Source organism: Alexandromys fortis, unplaced genomic scaffold (assembly GCF_014885135.2).
Source record: "Alexandromys fortis isolate MF-2015 unplaced genomic scaffold, M_Fortis_MF-2015_v1.1 scaffold_5, whole genome shotgun sequence".
In the NCBI taxonomy this organism is placed as follows: Eukaryota; Metazoa; Chordata; class Mammalia; order Rodentia; family Cricetidae; genus Alexandromys; species Alexandromys fortis.
In genome coordinates, this window is record NW_026067924.1 from 12,717,737 (window position 1) to 12,743,002 (window position 25,266).

The 25,266-nt window shown below is 36.1% G+C and overlaps 1 protein-coding gene across 1 annotated transcript; it reads right to left on the reverse strand.

The window, feature by feature from the left end:
* Positions 1 to 3,544: 3,544 nt before the first annotated feature.
* On the reverse strand, positions 3,545 to 12,319 carry LOC126501737 (prolactin-2C2-like). The gene is made up of 5 exons (XM_050142572.1): positions 12,244 to 12,319; positions 9,774 to 9,949; positions 6,377 to 6,478; positions 5,160 to 5,339; positions 3,545 to 4,257 (listed from the first exon to the last, which is right to left on the reverse strand). The coding sequence occupies exons 1-5, from the start codon at positions 12,272 to 12,274 to the stop codon at positions 4,066 to 4,068; spliced, it is 681 nt and encodes a 226-aa protein (XP_049998529.1). The 5' UTR covers positions 12,275 to 12,319; the 3' UTR covers positions 3,545 to 4,065.
* Between the last annotated feature and the right edge of the window lie 12,947 nt (positions 12,320 to 25,266).

The window sequence follows — 25,266 nt, forward strand, 5'->3', positions numbered from 1 at the left end:
TACTGGAGATATTGAAAAACTTCTTTTTCACATTTAATTCTTAGTTCTATTTGGAGATCAATTTGTGAGAGGTGAAAGACTTGAATCTAATTTCATTATTCTCCTTATGTATCTCCAGACTTCCCTGAACTTTTTGTTAAAGATGCAGTTTTTCTCCAGTGGGTTTTTTTGCCCTCTTTTTTTGAATATTAGAAAGCTACAATTATGTGCACTCATTTTTGAGTTGCTGATTTCCATCTTTTGCTCTACATATCTGTTGTAATGCCAGTGCCATTTTGATTTTATTACTATTGCTATATAATATATCTTGATGTCTAGCTTGGTAATTCCTCCAGCATTGCTCTTTTTCTCAGGATTATTTGGAGTATTCAAATGAATTTTAGGATATTTTTGTTTATTTGTGTGAATTATGTTGTAAGGATTTTGATTGGGATTGCACAAGTAAATAGCTTTTGGTAGAGTGATGATTTAAGCAATATTGATTCTATCAATCCATGAGCCTGGGATGCAATCGCATGTTGTATCTCTCTTAATCTCTGTCTTCAGATATTACAAGTTTTCATTATAGTTGAATCGCTGTCTTTAGATATTACAAGTTTTCAAGTTGAATTTTGGCATCTCCAGTTTTACTCAATAATATCATGTCATCTGAAAATAACAAAGTTTTTTTCTTTCTCCTAGTTGTATTTGATTGATTTCAGTTGAATTGTCGTGGGTAGAGAAAAATCAGGCTGGATAAAATATAGATCAATTATATTCTCTTTATTATAAGGGTCAAACTCACGGAACAGGAATGAGAGGTCCAAGGTCAGCTATGTAGCACGGGAACCACAGAGAGAATGAAGTTTGGGCCTCCTGATTTTTTTCCTGGTACCCAGAAAGCCACGCCCTAACTGGGTCCCACCTCTTAAAGATAATTGGTTGACAAAGATTCCCCATCACTTCCCCTTTTGTCTAAATAAGAGCTACCCAAACCCTATACAAAACTATATACAATAGAAGCAGATATCAAATATAACATTACAACCAACATAAACAATACTAAGCAAGGAACACATGATAAATGTTTTAATAAACATTCTATTCTAAAGAGTCTAAGTCTTGCATCAGAAATTGACTTGGCTAAATCATAAGAGGAAGGTAACTAAGACTGTTTAATCTTCAACCCCATTGAAGACCCGAGAAGGTAAATAATATTATTACTTGAGTAAGTAGGAAGTGCAATCAAGCAGCTTAAAAAGTGAACAGTATATGACAGACAATTGGCTACCTGAGAAATCACCCAAATCTCATTTGCAATGTTGAAGCAAGCAACTTTGGCTAAGGCCTAGTGTAAATGACATACCATTTTCAGAGGCAGGAAAAATTTCAGAACCATCTTACCCTGTCTTAGCAAGATTTGACAGTCTTTTCCCTTGTGCCCAGCTTATCCAATCCAGATATCATGTACTTTGTCAGTGGTTGAGACATGGGCAGTTTCTTATCCAAAGTCCAGTTGTGCCAAGAAGAAAACAAACTCCAAGTGGAGTGTCTCCGGTGCTCAAAATTCTCTTGGGAATTGATTGGTACTGTCTAAACAGCACATCAATCAACAGAACCCTAAGTTATTTAAATGCCATGTTCTACAGATCTTTGAAGTGGTTGAAGATTACCTATTTAGGTAGAATATAATCTCTATGCATCTAAAAAACCTAATTCATCTAACTATAAGTATAACAAACATAAATATTGACCTATAATACTTAATACCTGATAATTTCAAGACTAAGACTTCATATCAGAATATTAAATAATCTGTAAACAAATGTGCAGCAAATGAAACAATGACCTCAAAATGTAAACAACATATGAATATCTTGATCAGTGGTAGGAATAATATATAATACAATATGAAATATATCCTAAATATCATATCAATATATGAAATGTCTTGAAGAATGTCTTTCATTCTTCTTTTTATTGTTCTAGTTAATAACTTAAGCACAATGTTTGAAAGGAGTGGGGATAACAGATAGCTTTATCTTATTTCTAATTTCAATAAAATTGCTCCAATTTTTTCTTCATATCAATGATATTGGCTATTGGTTTCTCATATAGTTTTTATATGGTGAGATAAGTTCCTGCTTTTCCTACTCTTTCTAGGATTTTTATCATAAAGGTATGTTGGATCTGTAAATGGCTTTGTTTTTGTATCCATTGAGATTATTATGCGAGTTTAGTCTTTAAGTTAATTTGACAATGTATCTTGAACCATCCTTGCACATAAGGGACAGAGCTAAGTTGATCATGGTACATATTATTTCTGATGTATGTTTCGATTCAGTTTGTAACTACTTTACTCAATAATTTTGAATCTATGTTTATTGGGGATATTGTCTTGTAATTAGCTTTTTGTTGCATCTTTACTGGTTTTGATGTTAGAGTATTCATCTTCTTTGAACATCTGGTAGAATTTTTCTGTGAATTCTTGTAGGCCAGGATATAATACACAGAGATAGTTCCAGGCCATACAGTGCACTGCATGGTGGATATAAATTTTACTCAGAAAAAAAGGGTTTATATGCTTCATGGTGCTATCCAGAGTTTAGGTGGTAAGGATAGCTCCTACCTGGCAGTCCTAGAACTGAGGTGAATTACCTTCACCAAATTTAAAGACTGAGAGAGGTAGAGCCAGCACCCAGGGCTACCAAGACCAAGCTGCTTAGCATTTTAAGAAATGCTTCTGGTCAAAAAATAATTTCATTTACACAATAAAGAAAAACTAAGATGGAAAAGAACTCTAAATGTGTCATAGTGTTGGATAAATGTAGGTAGGTTTGAAAGAAAAGAAAAAGAGTATAGAGAGTCATAAAATAAAGTTAATGCTTAAAAAAGGTAAAGTCTTTAAAGAGACAGATTACACATAGTCAGAGATTAAAAGCAGTAAACAAAAAAATAAGCCATGTAAAAATGGAAAACTCACAGAGAGTCTGAATTATGTATATTATTATGTTATCTTTGAATTTCTTGACTGTGAAGGAGCTAAGTAAAGAGAGATATCTCATTGTATGGGCTGCTAAGCTAAATCAACATGTATATTCATAAAGGTATTTTGACTTCTGAATTTGGGTCTAAGAACATGTTGCTTTGGAAAAGAGTTTCTTCTTTGTTTCCACAGAAGATGAGAACCTGTGGATTGCTTCCAGACCAATATGGTTTCATGGAACAAGACACCCTGAAAGGTTGTTGTGAATACCCCTACAAAAATTACTTTACCCAATAAACAGCAGGAAGAAGTTTGGACAGAACTGTGCCCATATTCCCAAATATTGTTTATAAATATTCTTTTACAATGAAAGGGAGATATGCTATAGAGATTTGCATGGGTATGTACCTTGATTTATTGAAATAAATTTAAAATACATTTTGTTATACTGTGTAAATATATTTCTGATCTTGATTAAGGTATTGTGTTTGTCCAGGCACTGATCTCACTGTTAGGTGTCACACAAATAGACCAAGCCAAACAATTGTAATACATATGTAATACATATGTAGAGGGCCTAGGTTGATTTCATGCAGGATAATCCAGACTGTGAGCTTTGAGACCAGGATAGCTGCTTCTGTGGATTCTCTTGTGATGGACTTGATCCCCATGACTCTTACAATACTTCCTTCCCCTCTTCAACAGGATTTCCTAACACAGGGCTCAGTGCTTGGCTATGGATCTGTGCAACTGTTTCTATCAATCACTGGTTCCCCCATCACAATTGGGATAGTCACCAATCTGATTTCCAGAGAGGGCAAATTCAAGCTACCTACCCTCTATTGCTCAGAGTCTTGGCTGTGATCATTCTTGCAGATTAGAGGGGCAGGTGGAGATGGTAATTTGAGGGTCAGGTTAAGGGTTAGTTGGAGGGATACGTACTAAATAGAGATGTCTTGATATGGGTGTTTTATGGGCTAGGCTGGTGCAAGTGAAATTGCCACTTATTATTTTTAAATGAGACAACGATAACAAAATTCAAAAGATAAAACGTTTATAGGATGCTACATATTTCAGAAGCAGATCAGATGGAAGAAGGCTTAGCAATTGCTCATTTTTAAATTCTTGCACTTTATGACGTTGAGATAAATGTCAATCTTCTTATAGTCACCATCTAGGCAGCTGAGCTTGTTATAATAACCCAAAATGCGAACATCTTCCTTTGCTGACTTCGGTGATGCCACTTCAGGCAAGGTAGGGAAGTTCACAGCTTCTGCATTTCTAGGGTAAAGCTGATTACCAAAAGCACAATCAACTATCAATTATATTTAAATATTTTCGGTGCATATCCCATCTAAATGCTGAATAAAGATTTTTAAATTGTTAGAATTGTCAAAATCACCTAAATGTATGGATTTTCACTGATGTTGGAGGAGATAAATGCAAATTTGGTGTTTGCATTTTTTTTTGTTGTTGTTGTTGTTTTGTTTTGTTTTCTATCTGATCAATTACATCTTACAAAGTTAAGGGATACACAGTCAACAAGTTATTTGGTTTTAGATTTGGATTTGAGAAGAGGACAATGAAAGAATAAATGTCCATTATGTCACTTAAGGAATGTTCATGTCCTCAACAGTCCTTGATTTTTCCTTTATTTTTTTAATGGGTCCTGGTATTAAAATAATGTTTTTTTCTTCGTATTGAAAATATATTTTTTTTCTCTCATAAAATAACTTGACTATTGTTTCCTCCATCATCAACGTGTATCACCAAGATCAAGATCNAAGAATTTTTATACTTTATATGAAAAATGGTTTTTATATGGTTTAAGATGCAAATAGTCAAGGGATGATGATGCTAAAAATATCTTCTCAAGTCTTTAAGTGTCTGTCTTTTGAACCAGAAATGCTACTGTTCAAATTAAAATGAGGAACAGGTTTTTTTTCTTTCTGAGAACCATGGTATGTGAGAGTCTGAATAAAACTCACCACAGAAGGTTGGAATTGCCAGCATTCGCTTAATAGTGTGCCTTTTAGATAGCTGCATGCCAAAGTACTTGCTTGTTTGTTTTTATTTTTATTTATTTTTAATTTTTTTATTTTTCACAAATCAAAATGCTTCAAAATTTAGTTATTCTTTCTTTTTGTCACCTTATTTATAAGAAGAAAAGTAAAGAGAAGTTAGAACAGCTCACCACGTTGAGAAGGGTTTTGATGCCAACCAGCTGTCCTGAGCTCTTTTCCTTGATGTCTTTGACTTTGGAGATAACACCAGCAGGGATGCCTTTCAAGGTAGATAGTTCTTCATTCAAGTTTCGCAGAGGTTCTTCCCAGGCATTCAAAAGAGTGCCCACCCGATTCAGCAAGAAGCCAAACTAAGTGACCACATTTGAGCAATTACATTAGAATCATCAAAATAAAATCGGAGAGTTAAATACAGTTTTTCTTGAAAAGACTGAGATAAACTTCCCCTTTGTTGTTCAAATATGTATTTTAAAACAATCTTTTGTATATAATACCAGCTGCAGAAGTTGTGGTATTGTGATAAAGAATTTTAGAGTAAATTAAATTCAGAAATGCCACTAGGGTTCTCCATAGTAATTCTCACGAAATATAATCTCTTTCTTCACTTTGATTTTTCCACTTTCCTTCATAATTTCTCTGACTTTAATAAGAATTATAGAGATACAGAATGTATTTTTGCCATTAAGCAGAACAAAGTGGACACATCCTAACTGTGCAGATATATAGGGCTGTATGATAATATTTAATCTACATCATATTGTGATGGTTTAGATAGGAAGCAGGAAGTGGGAGATTAAAAAATAATAAATCACAACAGACATGAGTGTAGATCATACAGTGGAGTCACAGCACACAGCTCACCACTGCACTGTGTACACTCTGCTCCTTTCTGTAGCTGACTCTTAGGCATGGCACAGGCGAGAATAATTAGGACGCAGGATCAGAAACAGAAATTGAAGGAAAAGCTTCTCAGAAGCCAAGGAGAGATGGTGAACTAGTTTGCCATCCAAAGAACTGGAAATACAGGGTTCATTACTAACATATGATAAATACAACTGTATTGGCATTGTCTAAGCCTGCATCAATATGTTCTCATCCTTTAAGGTCAATGACAGTTTAAAAACCCCAAAAGAATAATATGAAGATTCTCACTGTTGGGTAATTGAAAAGGGTCCTTAATATGGACAATAATATGAAAATATTACTTAGCAGATTTCACTATATTCAGCTGTACTGCATATTTTTCCTTTCCGTGCATATTCTGTTTCCATTTTCCCAGAGGTATGATTATTATGTCTATTGCAATACTTATTAAGAACTTACAGCATGATATATACAGTGTACTGTTTCAACAGTTTTGTGAAAAATACAGGGAGTGTGGACTCACTTGTTTTTTCGTGGCTTCGCTTTCTGGAATGGAGAGGGAAGAAGTGTGGCAGTGGCTGAGGACTGTGTCATTGAAACTGTGGGCTTCAGCATAGTGGTTTTTCTGGAATTGGTGAAATATTCAGTTGAGCTTGGAAATTGTGAAAAGAATAAATGAACAGAAAGCTAATGCATTTAAAGTGAGTGCTAAAAGCCGAAACTAATATATTAAATAAATGAGCTTGGAGAACATTTTAATTAAAATACAATTATGTTTTCCCCTTCCTTTTCTTCTCTCCAACCCCTCCCATGTCCTCTTCTTCTAACTCCTCCTATCATCTCACTCTAACTCCTTCTAAATTCTTGGCATATATTTTAAATCATTATTGTTATATCTACACAAACACACACACACACATACCCCCCACACACCCACACTCAATCCAATGAGTCTGTTTACTCATTCACAGTGTTTACTGTGCATAAATTATTGCATGAATGATTATTTTACATTGCATAGCCAATTTAGGGGCTCATTCCCAGGGAATACTTTTAACTACACTTTAAGCTTTATATGTAGTGTCAGTTTATACTCATCTAACTTTCAAATTCCCCAAATCCTCTTCACTGTTTCAGTCTTTCTAGAAGTTATGATTTGAGAAGCAGGGGTTAAAGCTAGCAATGCCCTAAATCACTATTGTTTTATGTACCATTTGTAACAAATGCCACCGTGTATAGCATGCCTTGCAAAGACCTTGGCACCTACACAAGAATATTTCACCTAGGTCATTAGGAATGTAGAATAATATTGCATTGGTTAGGACAAAATAAAGCTTAAACCCTGCACAGGCTTTAAAGAAATATAAACCATGAACCAACTAAAATGGAAAATTACTTTGCTTTTGCATATTAATCAACATTTAGTTATTTGTTATATACTCCTATATCTTTATTATTTGTAGTAGCTCTTATTTAAAACCATAATTAGAGAATTGTTTGATATTTTGAAAATATTTTTAGTATGATCTTGGTGGTGATCCCAATCAGGAAATGTAAGTGATTAGAACAACAGCCTGCAAAATGAATGATAGGAACACCATTGTTTGCAAACATTGAGCTGAATTCTCACAGCCCATTGATGTGGAAATGTCACTAATTGTGACTTCATTGATAGGAGTAGAACATCTAACATACATACTTCAAAGTGTATTCATCTTGAATACCTAACCAATTGCTCTGCATATGCCAGACCTCCTTGTTAGTAAATCAAATATTTTTTAATTCATTAAAAATAGTTTCTAACATTTGGGAATCTGAAGAGCAATTATCAATTTTCTTGCTCTTGCTGACTTTGCCCCAAATGTCTTTAGCCCTATTTAATGCTTACAAGTTACTGCAATGCAGTTTCCTTTATTACAAGACTGTAGTGTCCAGTGGAAGCAGAGAGGCTAGAATAGTACGATCAGGTGGAGAGGGGAAGGGATGAAAGTGGGGAGGAAGGAAATATAGAAAAAGACAGATAAAATTAAGGCCATTTGAGAATAGCGTGAAAACCTATACAGTATAAGATTGCTAATATANAAGTCCAGAAGTCTGGCCAAATACATACATACATACATACATATGTGTGTGTGTGTGTGTGTGTGTGTGTGTGTGTGTGTGTGAAGGTGATCTAAATGAAAACTCCAAATAATGGGGGAGACAAATCACCATCTGGTCACCTCTTACCACCAAATGAAGCTTCTGGTACCAGTATTGGGTTACATTTAATTGGGTTGTAGCCCAAAGTGATTAGAAACCACCAAATAACCCAGGCTGTATTTTGGCCAAGACTATAGTTTGCTCTCCACAAACTGATGGCAAGGCCCCATAGTTGAAGACAATACCTATAGAACCCATTGAACATGAAGAAGTTGAGCGGGTGCCTCCACAGACTTTTAGCCCTGTGTGCTAATATCTTTGGAACGGGAGGGTACTCTGGACACTATCAAAAGATAAACATAAAGACCAGCTCAGTCACAAACTCTTTGATATACAATGGTATCCTGCCTGCAAGAAATCCTACAGCAGCAGTGGTACAAATCTTGTGGAAGTAAACGACTAATACCTGATTTGACTTAAGACCCTCTCCATGAGAGGTCAAACCATATCCAATACTTTTTAGGGAACCAAGAACATGATACTGGATAACCTTGGGTAAAACTAAATGCTACTTTCTAAAAACAAAAACAAAACCCAAAGAAAACTGTGAAAATAAAAGGACTCCTAATGACATTCTTCTATATTCATAGATGTCTCATTTAACCATCATCAGGGGAGCTTCCTTCTTCAGAAGAACAAATACAGAAACCCACAGGCACACATTATGTTGAGAGTAAATGACCTTGGACCACTCAGGCCAAAATGGAATATTTCCATCAGATCTCTCTACTCAGAGGTCAGGGAACCCAAAGTGGAAGGAAGACACCAAGAAACCAAGGCCCTTTAAATCAACATAGTTTGCTGTGGTGGTTGCATGTGCCTTTAATCCCAGGACTTGGGAGGGAGAAACAGGTGCATCTCTGTGAATTTGAGGCCAGTCTGGTCTACAAGAGTTAGTTTCAGGACAGGCTCGACAGGTCCAGAGAAACCCTGTCTCGGAAGAAAATAATTTTAACATATTTAAACTCAACATAATTTAAACGCATATAAAGTCACAGAGACTGAGGCAGGGTGCACAGGGCCTGTGCTGGTCTGCACCAGGTCCTTTGTGTCTATATTATTGTTTACAGTTTCATAGGATTCTTGAGTGTATGAGCAAGATGGTCTTTGATTTTGTGCCTCCTCTTGAGCCCTTTTCTTTTCTTTTGTTGGTTTAGTCCGATTCTGATGTATTAGTTTTGTTTTTATCTTATCTTACTTCATTGCTCTTCCTAAGGAGCCTGTTTTTTTTTTTTTCTAATGAGAGACATGAAGGGAGTGGACTCAGAGTGGGGTACATGGGGTGGATCTAGGAGGAATAGAGGGAGATGAAAGGGCAATTAGTGTATATTTTGTGAGAAAAATATCTAATTTTCAGTAAAAGATAAAACAAACAAGTAAACGAATAAAGTAATAGGAGTGATGGATAGCCCACTAGATAAAGGAAACGAGAAACATTTCTTTTGTTATTCCTAGCATGTCTTTAATAGGGAATTAAAATGAAAGCCGAACAACAGATGAACATTAAAATAGTAGTGTTTCAGCCAATAGTATACATTTCTTGCAACTGTCCTCTTATTGGCCCCGCAGTTCAGTAGCTGCTGTTTTCTTATCCTTTGAGAAGGAACACCTGTTTCAGATTTAGCTCATGGTGTACTTTCCTATAGGATAGCTGTATTGCAGCCATTGTGATGGAGGCCTGATTTGTTATGAAGCCAGAAGTCAGTGGGGGTACTTACAAATTCAGTGAGCATTTCTGAAACTTTTTGGCTGATTTCATGAGACTGACTGCCTGCTACATCAAACATGTCTCCCAAGGAATTAAAGCAGCGGCCATTCCTCATTGCGCACATGGGTACTGATGCCACGTTCTCCCACAGAAGCTGGTTGGACACCAGGAGTAGGAGCAGTGTCCCTGTTAAAGAAGAAGAGTGACTCTGAGATATATTTCCGTGGGGTTATGAAAGTCATCCTGTCAATGGAAGCCTTATGTGGTCAAAGTGGCCTCCTACCAAGAAACTCTTTTGAACACTGTAGGAGTAATTCAATGGGAAAACTAATCTAAGTAATCAGATTTTCTCAGACTTCTATTTCAAATCATGAATGTCCTTTTTACAATTTATTAAAACAACACCCAAAAGTGTTCTGTGTTCTAAAAGTATTTGGAGCTTAATTTAAGTCAAGGCAGGGTATCAAGCCTTTCTGTTCAAACCATTTTATGTCTAGTGAATTACTGATATTTTCTATAATAAGAGATGTTATGAGTTTGTTTGTAGCAGTTAAAAATATATTTGTTTTATTTTAAGTATAGCAGTGTTACATGTCAGACAAAGGCATGAGATTTCTGAGAATTAGAGTTACATATAGTTGTGAGCAGCCATGGAGTGCTGAGAACCAAACACAAGTCTTGTTCAAAAGCAACAACAGCTCTCAACCACTGAAAAAGGATCTAAATTTGTCTGCTATCAGTTTGGGGCACCAGTATAAAAAGAACAGCTCTGTGAATTAGCTTTATCTTCGAGTTAGATGGGAACAAACACACAATCGTTCAATAATACTAACAATGTAGAGTTATGCCACAATCTGAAATAAATAATTCTGTACCATAATGTCACATTTTCTTCTTTTTCAATATTTACATACAGTTTTAACATTTTTTTATTATGACCAAGATTGGCATCATCATCAGTTTACTTTTGAATGATGGACATATCAATATTTAACACTTTCAATATGATAAATCAGTAGCTATTTATTACAAAGAAAATTCTATTACTTTTAATGACACTAGTCTGATAAATGGATTTGGAAATGTGCAACTGAAAATTAGGAAATTGTTAAATTTTATTCATGGAAAAATAAATAAAAATATCAAATTATTCTGTAGTATATAAGATAGCCAGGCACCTTTTAAAAGTAAATCAAAATGTTACACACACACATACATACATATGGACACACAAACGTACACACACACACACACACCCCAGACACAGACACACACACAAGTACACACATACACATGCTCTCATTTATCATCGATAGGATTTTTAAAAACCTAACAAGAGCTAATAATTTTGTTTTGTCACTTCATAAAATCCAAATTATTCTTATTGGTAATCCATATTACTTGTAAACAAAAGGGAATATAAGCAATTGTACCCTCTTTTCTGTTCTTTAAAAATTTTTTGTACGTTCTGATGTTCAGTTCACATTCCCCAACTCTTCCCAGACCCAGGAACCATGCAACTTCCTCACTCGCACAACTTTGTGTCATTAGAAAAACAAAACCAAAACATTTAAGACCAATTTGAGCTAACCAAATATTCTTTGATGTTCAGTCTTATACCAGAGCATGTTCAAATCATGAGGGGATACACATTTAATAAACTATCTTTTACACTCCCAAAATTGCCTATGGCTTCAGAGGTAGAGGATTGTGTGTTCAGTTCCCTTGCAGCTCTGGTATTTTCTCTTGTGTAAACTTGCTGAGGCTTTATGGATGGTGAAAGAGTATTTGCCTTGAATGAAATTTTAATGCTGTATAAATACATATTTGTTATCGTCATTGACTTGTCCCGAGGATAAAATATGAATGCATCATTCCAGTCAAGCAACTCATAGCAGAGACCCAGTAATGAGTTGATGCTCCTTTTTCCTTCTGTAATTGTTAGAAATTCTACCTATATGTTCATATGATTTTATTACAGTTAATAGTGTCAATGTTTGAAATTCTGACTTTTTTTTTTATTTTCGAGACAGGGTTTCTCCATAGCTGTTTTGGTTCCGGTCCTGAAACTAGCTCTTGTAGACCAGGCTGGCCTCGAACTCACAAAGACTTGCCTGCCTCTGCCTCCCGAGTACTGGGATTAAAGGCGTGCGCCACCACCGCCCGGCTTGAAATTCTGACTTTGTGAAATTCATTATTCCATGTTCTAAAACTTAATGTGTCATTCAGAGTTGTGTAGACATACAACTCCAAGAACCCCTGGTCTGAGAGTTGTTGTATAGTTGCTATCTAGAGAAATGATTAGAAAGTACTTCTTACTTACTTTATCTTTTCCTTTTCTGGGTCTGGTATTAAAAAATACCTATTCTCTTCTTATATGGGGGAAATAACACTGTAAAAAGTAAACTATCCAAACCAGCTTTGTACAATCGTGCAATGATTAAGGTCAACTGGAGGAAGTTGGGAGAAGAGCTACTTACAGGAACGTGGTTGAGTCAAGGACAGCTGCATCTCCGTGGAGTCCCACCACAGCTTCGCCGCTGATTCAGGGAAGCTGTTTGACCAAGTCCCGTCTCCAGTTAACTTTCCACCTCCTATATAGTGCAGCACATCATCCCCAAGGCCAGACACTGCTAGAAGGCAGGAAGAAGTAATGTCTGGAATTCAAGTTGAGGATACCATTACTCTCACCCATCATTAGCTAATAGCCTCATTACAACAATGATCAACCTAGGTATATAGGTATTATTTGCCTCGTTGTTAGGTCATCACTATGGTTCATGTTGTGTTGTAAATCATCAGAGCTGTTTCTGAGCCATGAAGAGTGCTGCGAATTTCTTATCACATCTACAGTCTCTCTGATAATTCTTCTGTTTCTTGTAAGTTACAAAGGTAGGCAAAGCCTATAAAACTGTGCTTAAATCAAATTCAAACATATTTGTGTGTTCTTACAGCAGCTTCGCCACTCTTAGGTGAATCTATGTATCTGCCTTGGGTTGGTAATGGCCCTCTTGGACTGAGCAGGTCCCCTAAAGACACTTCTTAGCAGTCGCCATCATAATACCACGTAATACTATAAAATCCAACTGTAACTTTGAAACCTTTTACCTGTCTCAGCACATATGGCATGGACTAGAACATGCGGCATCTCATTGCATAGTCTCTTATATTTAATACTGTTTGCATCCGACTCACTGACAATATTCTGTATTATATGGCCAATGGGTCCTCACTGATTTACAGGTCATGGGAAACTAATAAATAATTTATGACATATTTCAGTAATCTTGAGATTTTAGCTAATACTTCTTCCAACCATGCTAGATAACTGCTTTCAAATTGCTAATTGCTATCTTTGCTTGTCCATGACTTTCCAAATCTGAACAATACTAGATGCTACCTTCATACAATAGAACCTTACAGATAGTTATCAGAATCAATGAAGGCCCAGTTTTATCTGCAACAAACAAATGAACATTGGATTGAGTTGAGTACTTTCCTGAAACATTAAACAAGAAAGCAAGCAAAGCTCCTATTATTAAGTTATGATAAATAATGAAAACTCACAGTAGTTATTTCACTTGTATCCTCCAAAGTACAAAGTTATAAAAAACATGTACCCCACACTGCCTTATTCATCCAAAAAATACATAATCAGTATGTTCATATTCATTATTGAATTAAAAGGATTAAGAATAACCTACGAGGCTATGGTGCAGAACTTCTCTGCTGTTTACACAGTTTAGTAGCTCTTGTCCTCTCCCAGTGAAGGATTATTATTGTCTGAAGTTCTGATTATGATGTTTTCCGCTCCAATTTATCATGCATCCCAGTGATTAAAGTTGTGACACCTAATGTAGACTGGCAACAGACTAGGAATAATTTAGGAGACAAACCTCTAGACATTACCCTCCGAAAGATTTGTTATCTGGCTACTTAAATGGCAAGGAATTGCCCAGATGGAATGACTAGGACTAGGGGATTTCAGCAACAATATTGTACCCTGCAGCTTCTAGATCCTGGAAGCAGTATGACCAACTGTCTCACCTGTCTTGCTGTATTCAAAAATGTCCTCTTGCAGTATGAACCACAATAAACTCTATGTCATGAAAGGGATAGAGTTTTTTTTTTTTTTAATAATGTTCATCATACCAAAGAAAATGGAATTTTAGCAAAATTCATCACTTACTATGACATTAATATTCGTCATCTTGAGGCAATTTTGTAAGGCCATTGAGCAATCTTTGCGGAGTAGACCCCCCCCCCCCGGTTGTCCTGTACTGGGGTAAATTGGGGACAGGGTCCATTCGCTTACACAGAAGTGTGTGACATCACCTGCCTTCTTGTTTCTGACTGGCTCCAGGCTGACCCTGTGGCTATATCTTACTTATCAGCCACGCATGTCCGCTGAAAGGTCTCAGAGCTGGAAGAACAATGTTCATACCGAAAGCCTCTCATTTCCCATAATAACATAAGTTCAACTTGGTTTTATCTCCACAAGTAATTCTCCCCAACATTGGTACACATTCTGCATTTGAAGAGGTTAGACACATTTCCACATCAATTATCATAAATTTTACACATTACGATGTTTGGTAGCCATAATTACCCATTCCTAGCTAAAACCGAATCCATGTCACTTTAATGTTGTTATGTCTATATCTATATTCTGCTGCTCACTGTCTCTGAAAACTTTCAGAGCTGTCAAGAATTTATGCTCAGTTAGGTGAATGTTCACCAAAACAGCAGCAGTTTATTAATAGAATCAATACTCCCATAATTTTATTGTGGGGGCATCCAGTCAGCAGTATATCCAGTCACCCGTATATGCCAGCAATAACAACCATTCTCCAAATGAAATGTGTGTATTGGCTCCTACTGATGGCATCTCCTTCACCACAGCAACAGTTTCACTGCTAACACCTGTATCTCTTACTCTCGTTCATGAAACTGTGCTCTTGACATCTCAGTCTTTAGAGACATATATATGAGTTATATATCCCTCCACCAACCTGTCCCTGGAGATTTTGCTTTGAAGCCATCCCAAGCTGTTCAAATACTTCTTTCTGGAGCCCCCTTTTCTTTACACATCCTGCCTCAGGAGCCCTTTAGAAGCTCAGTTTTAACCACTGTTGCTCTGGTCCTTGTCAACCTCTCTGTTTGTACTTCAGCCAGGAGAAGAGATAGTCTGAGGAGACACAGAGGCGTCCCTCCTGCACTACTCACCACGACCATGTTTGTACTCACAAAGGTCGTTTCTTTTTCCACCACATAGCGGCTGAGAGCTGATGCCTACATTTGAGTAACTATACAACCATGTACCCAAAAAGAAATAAAATCTTGCCACAAGGAATCCTGCCGGAAATGTAATTCTTCTAGAATTTTAGTTAAGAGCTCTAAACTGTTTCTCAGTGCTCCTAAAAAATGTAGAGAGTTTCAAAATATATTCAAACGTTGATCACACAGTAAATTTAAAACAGGACACAATCCTATATTTAAACTTCATACTTCATCTCTTCTCATGATTTATTACAAGGTCATGTCACTTGACTCCAAACTTAAATGAGAAATAGAGATTAAAATAAAATCGGAACAAATAAATATAAAACTCTGTTACATGAAACAATACAGAAAGTGAGTTTTCTGTTGAGCAAATGTGAATGTTCTTGTCAAACAACCAAACTAATTGGAACAAGTGCATATGTGAGCTATAAGGGTTCACTGTGGACTCTGTAACTCATGAAATTACACAGCTAAAAATGTTCATTGATAAGAAATAAAATAATAAGAATTTATATCTCAAACTCAGAAGCTACCATTCTCTTCAATTTTTTAGATATATGAGTTATAGACAAGTAACATTTGAGAGAGATTGAAACCAGGGAAAATATCTCAGCAGTTAGCATTTCGTCCATTTTAAGCACTAGGAACAGTCAATCAAAATTTTGTTCCTGGCTGCATTAAGCCTCAACTTCTGCTGTACATCCAAGTCCATAAATAACTTTTTTTATTCCCTTTATTTTCTTTTTCCCACTTTTTAAATAGATTTTTATTAGCTCTACATTTTTGTCTGCTCCCCTTCCTGACTCTCCCCTGCCCCAAGGTACCCATGCTCCAAATTTACTCAGGAGACCTTGTCTTTTTCTACTTATCCCTTATTTTCAAAATATTTGGGAAACAAAGTGATAACAGAAAATAGACTGATTAATTTTAGCCCAAAAACATGTTGAGTAAGAGAGAAAAAATTATCTAATTTAATTACAACTTCAATGCCTTCTGCAATTTAAAAATTTATCTAAAGTCATGAATATGGAATAGATCACATATGGATGGGAATGTTAGAAATACGAATGGTGCACTTCTAGGGGCATTCTCAGGTTGTATTCATTCTCTAGTACACTACAGATACCATGAAGCATAAAATCCTCACCGTTGCCGGTGTGGAAAATGCTGTGGCTGCTTGATCAACTCATTGGAAAGCTAAGAGTGGATGGTGTTTTGGTATGTTCAAACATGAATAAGGAGCTCATGATCTCCCTATTCCCCTGACTTGTCAAAACTACAATTTTTGTAAGTGTTCAGGTGACATACTAATACACAAGTGGTAGAGTTTGGAGTTTCTATGTAGATTATCCCCATTCCAGCCAGGGACACTTTGCTAGATCTCAGTGACAGAGACTTTCAGGTAGACTGAGTTTTTTTATGTGAGAAATCATTGAAGATAGATGAAAAGGACAAAAGAAAAATTGATCACTCAAAGGAAATATGGCAAAGACTAAGTTGATCTCAAAGCAAAGTTTTAGAGAATATTAATAGAGTGACTATTTGGGGGGGTTGTATGGAAACCTAATTCATTAAAACCTTCCTAAAATATATGCAAATATGAAAGTTATCTAAGTGAAATTCCCAAACAGTGGAGGAGATGGAGGCCCTTGGCACCAAATAAGATTTCCAGTACCAGGAATGGGTCAGATCTGAGTTTTGGCTGAAGAAGTTCCATGGAAGTCCCCATATAAAAGCTCTTCACAAACAGATGGTAACGCCTCATTATTGAATACAACCCCTACAAAATTCATTGAACACAGAGAAGTGGACCTGGTGCCTACCTAGAACCTGTAGTCATGTGGACCAATGTTCACATTAATGGGAGGTACACTTTACTAGAGGAAAAAGATGAACACCAATTCAACTACAAAGCCTTCCATCGACTATAGTGACATGCCTACAGTATACGCTGCTGCAGTGGTGGCCTCAAGCATGTGGAAGTAGTCAACCAAAGTCTGACTTGAGGTAAGCCCCCCCTCTTTGAGATGGAACCCTTGTATCCAATTCTGCTTGGAGCGGGAGGGGCAGAGGAACATAGTAATGAAATGAAAGGGGTATCCTGATAAAATGGCTCCTAATGGCACTCTGCTATACCCATAGATCAATGCCTTGTTCAGCCACTGCTAGAAAAGTAGTCTGGCCCAGATGATACCCAGCTAGGCTCATGTACGAGTGAGAGAGCTTGGCACACTCAGCCCTAAAAGGAATATCTCCATCACATCCCTCCTCTTCAGGGCTCTGGAAACTCTGTGGAAGAAGAAGTATAAAAGGTGTTAAGAGCCAGAGGCTTGGAGAACACTAAGGAATCAAGGCCTTCTGGACACAAAAAGGCTGGCATGCCTATGAACTCACAGAGACTGTGGCAACAAGCATAGAGCCCGCAGAGGTCTGCACCAGATGGGGTCCTAGAGCTGAAAGAAGCAGACATATGACCCCAATCATAACCCACATGCTATCTCTAATTGATACAATAAATATCAATTTATTGATTAAATAAATTAAATAAATGAATAATTATTTTTATTCACAAATAAAAAATTCTTTCTCTCCAAGACAGTCTCACTAGAGAAAAAAACGTTCTTTAGTAAAGTCTGTCTTTCAAGCAGTAGATGGACAACATGAAACAAACTCATCGACATCTTTGGGGGTTCTTTCTCCAATATTGTTAAATCAGGACTTTTTAAAAAAAACATATAGGTCCTTTATGACTTCCAGTTTTATATGTTTATGGAATATTCCTTTGTGTGTAAATGTGTGTTTCTGTGTCTGTATGTGTTTCTTTCTTTTTTGTTTTGTTTTTTGTTTAATTTTTTAAATTAGTTTTTATTGGGCTCTACATTTTTCTCTGCTCCCCTCCTTAACTTTCCCCTCCCCTTCAATCCTCTCCCAAGGTCCCTATGCTCTCAATTTACTCAGGAGATCTTTCTCCAGATAGGTTTTCTCTGTGCTGCTTTTGAGCCAGTCCTGGAACTAGCTCTTGTAGACCAGGCTGGCTTCGAACTTACAAAGATCTGCCTTCCTCTGCTTTCCGAGTCCTGGCGTGCACCACCACCGCCTGGCCTCTGAATGTGTTTCTTATGCTTTGGCTCTTTTTTCTGTTTGCTTGTTTTGTTCTGTTCCAATTTATTTTTGTTTTATTTTATTATATTATTACTTCTTAGATGTCTGTATATTTTCTAAGGAGAGGCAGAAAGAGTATAGAGCTGGAAGGGAAGGGAGACAGGGAGGAACTGGGAGGAGTATGGTGAAGGGAAACCCTAATCACAATATATTATATGAAAAAAATCTATTTTTTCAGAAGTAAATTTTAATAGAGTGCTAGGGTCTGTGTTCCTGGACTCCAGGAGGCTATCAAGTCTGATCAAGGGTTTATTGATTAAAGGACGCCATGCCAATGGTGGTGTTATATTTTTGTTTCTCAGGACACTGCGTTGGTGAATGACAGCCCAATGAAAACCAATGCGTGCTAATCTCTAAATGTATGCTGATGGAACAGAAGGTAAAAATGATTCTTTCTTTTGGGCAAATATACTGCCACAGATTTTTATCTTCCATGAAAGAAAATAATCAAGAAGGAGGTGTACTGCTAGGACTTATTCATCCAAGAGTGGACCCTTTTATCACACAAGTCTGACCAAAGAAGTCGATGGAACATTGGTGAAGGAGCATCTTCTGTGGCAAGTGAGAATGTTCTTGGTCTTTATTGAATATAACTTGAGTTCTATCCCCAAAGATTCTAGTGTCCATATGCACCCTTCGCAGAGAAGGAAGCAAAATTGACCAAGAGAATGACAGTTACTATAAAAATTCAAATATGATACCTCTTCCCATTAACTGAGGTCATTGGAGGAAATAACTGATATAACAATGAAACATTTTTCTTTTAATTGAGCTAATTTTGTTTTTGTTGATGCTATTGTTTATTTTAATCTCCTTAAATTCTGAATACAAATAAGGAGCTCACACTTGCTTGGAGGGCCTATTGGATGTTCAATGACCTGGTTCATCCTCTACAAGCTTCTATTATGTCAATTTAACAGCTACTGTCTTATAGACCCAGAGTACCAAAATCATATATAAAAACAAAAAATGTGCAGTTGGGGACTTGCAGGAAGACACCATTCATGAGTAGAAAAAGTAACCCTAACCATGAGATGATTGAAGGAATATATGCTTAGAGTGTTTATCTTAGTACTAAGTTAGGTCTTATTGGTGATGCTAAACTAAAAGTAAGAATGGTTATATGCCAAACTTTCTGCATTGGACAGCTAACAAAGAGTTTCATCTTGGAAGAGGTTAATTATCATCCTCCTAGACCTCAGCACATAACTATAGTTCTTTGTCTGTTGATATGACACTGAAAATTCCCCACTTTCACACTGACATAGCTCTTGACACTGCTATTGTTCCGGGCCTGTCGATTCGTCCATTTCTAAGAGATACTAAAGACTTCCACGTATTCTGCCTCTTAGAATATTTACAATCCTCCTTCTGTGACATTTCCTAAACTACAGATGTAAGATACACACGATCTATTAAAACAGACTCAATAAAGTGTGTGTATGTGTTTGTGCATGCATATGCAAATATAATAAAAGAAAAATAGACTATCTGTAACTGCAGGTGTCTCTCCCACCTGCCAGTTCCCAGATAACCACTCTGAGGCCTAATATTAACTACAAGCTGTTTGGCCTATTAAATCAGGCATATTATTAAGTAGCTCTTACAACTTAAATTAACTCATTTCTATTATTCTACATGTTACCACAAGGCCTGTGACTTGTTATCTCACATCTTGCTTCTGCAGCGGTTGCCAACATCTCCCTCACTCAACCTTCTTTGTCCCTGTATATCTGTTTGAATTTCCCACCTATGTCTATTCAGCCTGGCTGTTGACCAAATCACCTTCTTTATTAACCAATGGTAAGAAATATATTCACAGCATGAGAGCAACATCCCACATCAGCTATCATCCTCAAGGGGAAAGTACATGTGAAGAGTTTGAAGGAAAATAGTTGGGGAAGGAAAAAAGAGGGGTCACATAAAACAATTGTAATTTAAAATACTAAAGAGAGTGATTACAGAAAAGCAAAAATTACCTACAAGTAAGATGACAGAAATTTTTCCACTCTATCCTGATTACACTATATTTGAAATGTTTAATGGAGTAGTTACAAAACAATAAGACAACATACATGCTATTTCTTTTCATTATTATTTTTATTTATTGCTCGAGCATTTACTGTATGCATATAATATGTTTTGACCAAATCCAGCCTATACTCTCTCCTCTCAAGTATTCTCATTCTCCTTCACCACTTTGTCCCCCAACATCATGTACGATTGCAACCTACTAAGTTCTCATATTGCTGCAAGAAGGTATATGAATATAAAGCTATGGACAGCCTATCAGAACTATATCCCCCTCTAGAAAACTGACACTCCTTCTACAGAAACCACCAATTTACAAAGCTTATCATCTAGGGATAGGACTCTGTTCTGGAATTTTGTTAATCTTGATCATGTACAATGTTATGGTATCAGTCATGGTTGTGATTCTTGCTCGTAAAGAGTTTGTATGGTCCAGAAAATACTTTTGCAAGAATGATACACTAATATATATGAATATATGTGTATATATGAATATATGTGTATATATGAATATATGTATATATAAATAAATACACATATGCATATATATGCAATTACTCTTATGAGTGTTGAAAGCTTCATTTATCTGTGGTTATGAAGAAAAGTATTTAAGGGACAGTTTAATTACTCTAACCATTTATCAGAAATGAACTAGTAGACACTTAAGACCTATCTAGACACACTTTTTTGGATAAAATGGCAATGCCAATTGTGAGTTCTGCTTTTATAGATGGACTTAAGTTTAGGAAAATGCAGCTGGCTACTTTAATAACATTTGCTCCACTATTACATCAATGGGTATTTATTGCCAGGTAAATTTCAAGTGTAACTAGTATAGTGCATAGAAGAAAAAATTCTTAATTACATTTCTAACTTGGAGAGTGACTAGAACATTCCAGTTCTGTGATAGCCATTCAGAGAAAATGAAACTTCTGGGTTAGTATAGGCTATGATATCTTCGTGATTCAAATCCAAAATTTCTTTGGCAATAAGGTCTTACTGATATTTTCCAGAGGGAAACCAAGAGTGATAACTTTCCTTTTCATTGTTTTAAGGGTTTGTGATAACACACTTTTCAGTACCTCAAACACAGGTAAACCACATCTGATCAGGCTTTTTGTTTGATAGCAAATGTAGGATGTAGGAGAGGAATTATTTCACTACATAGAATAACTCAATTGTTATTTTTGATACATGTGTAGTTTTGGAAGATTCTACAATTGTGTGTTTGCATATAGCTTTTCCAAAGAATTTTAATGTTAATGGTACCTCTCTATTTCTGTTCTCTACCCTACCACCCCATTGACACTTCAGATAAAACTTGCTCTTCTATCATTTCTTTCAACCCTTTAGATAACTTGTATTTTAATATCCTTCTTACCTTTATCTATGGTCACTTCTTAGTTTATTAAGTTCCACACACACTCTTTAAACCAAGTATCTAAATATTCTCATGTAGGATCCACATATTAAAGATAAAATCAAACCTTTGTCTTTCCAGCTCAGGAATACTTCCCTCACAATGACTTGTTTTTGCAGTTTCACCCATTCACCTAAGAATTTCTATTTTATTTACAACTGAATAATATTCCACTGTGCATATCTGCCGTATCTCTACTGTCCATTCATAAGCTGATGAAGTCAGGCTCTTTCTATTTCCTGGCTATAGTGAATAGAACTTCAATGGAATGAATGAGTAAATATCTCTGTGTTAAGATACACAGTTCTTTCTGTTAAGCCCAAGAGCTTATAGCTGGATTATATAGTAGAACTGTTTCTAGCTCTTTGAGGAAACTCCATATGGATTTTCATAGTCACAGTGCCAATCTACCCTCCTAAAGGTCAAGACATCTTATTAGCAAATAACCAATTTCTTCTCTCACTGAAGAAAAATGACAAAATAAGAGGAACAACAGCCTTCACAGCCCTCTGCTTCCTAATTGTGGAAGCAGTGTGACTGGTCACCTCACCTACCTTGCCATGATCAACTGCCTCCTTGAAGCATAAGCCACAGTAAACTCTTTCTCACAAAGGCACTTTTGTTGGGTGATTGATCATAGCAATGGAAAAACAGAATTTGTAGCAATGTCATTACCTATGAGTCATTAGTTTTTATCATCTCGAGGCACTTCCCCAGGATCACTGAGCTGTCAGCTCCTATTGCGTACACTGGTCAGGAGAGGGCCCATTCTCATCTGCAGAACTTTCGTTATACTACCTACCTCCTTGTGTCTGACTGACTCCAGGCTGAGTCTATAGTCATATCCTGTTTACTGTTTCCTCTTGTCTCCTTACAGGGCCCAAGGCTTAATGAACAATTCTCACATGCAGAGGCTCTCATTTCGCATTTACCATATAAGTTCAACCTAAGTTTCAAAATCTTGGGTGATAGCCTACAATTCTAGTATACAACATGTGTCCCAGAAAGATACCTACCAAAGCTTAATATCATTGTTTATAATTTTTTTACCATATAATGTTTGGTAGACATGATTATCAATGCCTATTTTAAGCTAAATCCACTTACGTGTAATTATTTCTACCTCAATTTATATACCCAACTACTTACTGTTTCTGATGAATTTCAAGATTGTCATGAATCTATACTCTATCTGGGGCAGCTTTTGCAGCAAGGACACATTCAACACATTAGTAGAAGCTCAATACTTTCATAATTTACAATGAGTGTCCAGTTACTAGTGTTCTGTGCCCATTTATGAAAATGATACCGACTATTCCACCAAGGAACTGCTTGAAGTGATTCATATTCTCAGTGATACTTGTTTTATCATGTTACAAATATATTCACCTCGTCTTCTCTTGAATGAATTTTTCTCTTGACTTTTTAGCCTCTTAGAAACACATTGATATCGCATCTGATCTTCCATCAAATCTTCTCTAGAAATTTTGTTTTTCTTATAATTTATTTCAGTAATAATGTCTTTCTTTCCCTACCTTTTTATACATTCTCCCCATTTAATACTCTTCCTCCCTTCCTTCTTTCTGTTTCTTCATCTCCCTATATTTGTCTCTTCCTCAGAAAACAAACAAAACAAAACAGAAAGAAAATCAAAACCAACAATAAAAACAGTAGGACAAAATATAGCCAAACAAAATAATATGAAACAAAATTCCACAAAACAAAACAAAAGTAATAACAACAGCAAAGCCATGTATTTCATTTTGTGTCGATCAGCCACTCCTGTGCATGGAATCTGCCCTGACATACCCATTCAATTGAAAAAAAAAAAAAACCTAATTTTACCTTTGCTAGCAAGTAACAATTGCAAATAAGTTATTGGTTAGGGATGATACCCAAAGTCCACTGTTCCCTCTCTGTGTTGGGAATCCTGGTTTGAACATTCAGAGGTTTTATTTATGTTTCCCTAGGCACCGAGAGTTCATATGTCCATCAGTCCCATTATATCTTGAACACACTATTTCCTTGGTGTCATACATCACTTGTCTGTTTAAAAAAAATTCTCTCTCTTTTTTTATTAGATCCTGAGACTTGAGGAAAGGAGTTTGATCACATTTAGAACTGGGTGCTCCAATCTCTCTACTCTTTGGATATTGTCCAGTTGTGGTCTCTGTATTAATTCTCATCTACTGCAAAAAGAAGCTTTTCTAATGATGATTGACCAATGCACTGATTATGATTATGATCATAGTAAAATGTCACTAGGAATCATTTAATTGCTATATTCCTTTATCAGAATAACAGTAGTATGTTTTCCTTTGGGCCCATGACTTATGTGTCTCCAGGTTCTTTTCCACTTTAGGAATGTTGGGCATGGGGTACATCTCATAAAATGGGCTTTAAGACCAATTTTTATAAAAATGATTGGTGACTTGTACTATATCTGTGACACTATTGCCCAAGTATATCTTGAAGGCAGGTCTCTGATTTAGGTCATATTATTTATAGCTGAGTGATATTCATGATTACTAATCTCATCTATTGTATGAAGAATACCTTCAAATACCATAAATAAGAGTCAGTAGAGTTAAAGTTAACTAGGTGGGCAACAGCTCAACTTCTCCACAGTAGATATTGTTTTCACAATAAGATTTTACCATCAGGTTATGGATAACAGCGGATAGCCTTGGCTATAGCTTGTACTGCATTGGGGTCAACAGGACCCCTTTGATCAACAAAATGTAACCTTTTTCTGGCATTGGAAATTTTATTTGCTGTCATAAGATGTCTAGTTGGGGCATTGTCTCCCTATTATATGATGACTCCTTTTAAATTCCTTTCATATGTGCATATATTTTAACTGTCTGTAGCAGTGGGTTTCCATATACTTTTAAAAAATGCTTTAAGTGTTTATGTTAAAGCCATTCCAATTCTCCCCAAATACTTCTTTCTATGAACATTTTCCATAATCCTACTTTAATTACCCCATTTCAGCACTTGACAAGCCCAATTGACATTCCTGTCACTGTTACTCTAATCCTTCTAGACCTATCTGGTTCAATGTGGAATTTCAGGCAAGAGAAACGATACTCTGAAGAGAAATACAGGAGAACCTTCTTGCACCTCTTATTCTATTATTGTGTTTGTGCTAACAGAGTTAGTTTCTTTGCCTGCACTCTACAAGTAAGATATTATGTTTACCTGTGAAATACAATATCTTGCCCATCTCTGTTCAATAAAAAAATGAATCTAGAAAAAAAACAAGTCTTCCAGGAATATCTACAATTCTAGTGAGGAAGCAAACATAACACAGACTCATTTTTCATATCACTAAAAAGTGTAATAGCGATATTCAAAATTTATTTTCATCTTTATTACAAAATAAAATTACAGAAAACATGATCCAATATTCGAGTCTCAGACTGATTTGATGATTTATCTCTTCTCATCACTTATTGAAGACTCCTACAAACGACTCTAAATGTTTGTTGTACATGAAATGTGGAGATGAAGGTTAAAATAGAATCTGAACAACTGCATACGAAATAGTCAATACAGAACAGCAGTAAAGTGTGTTCTCTGACAGGCAGTGTCTGAATGTGCCTGT

Coding starts and splice junctions, on each gene's coding strand:
- LOC126501737 (XM_050142572.1), bottom strand. CDS start 12,274: ATGCAGCTGTCCTTGACTCAACCACGTTCCT. Junction 9,950..12,243: donor CTTGACTCAACCACGTTCCT/GTAAGTAGCTCT, acceptor CTTCTTTAACAG/GGACACTGCTCCTACTCCTG. Junction 6,479..9,773: donor CAGAAATGCTCACTGAATTT/GTAAGTACCCCC, acceptor CACCAATTCCAG/AAAAACCACTATGCTGAAGC.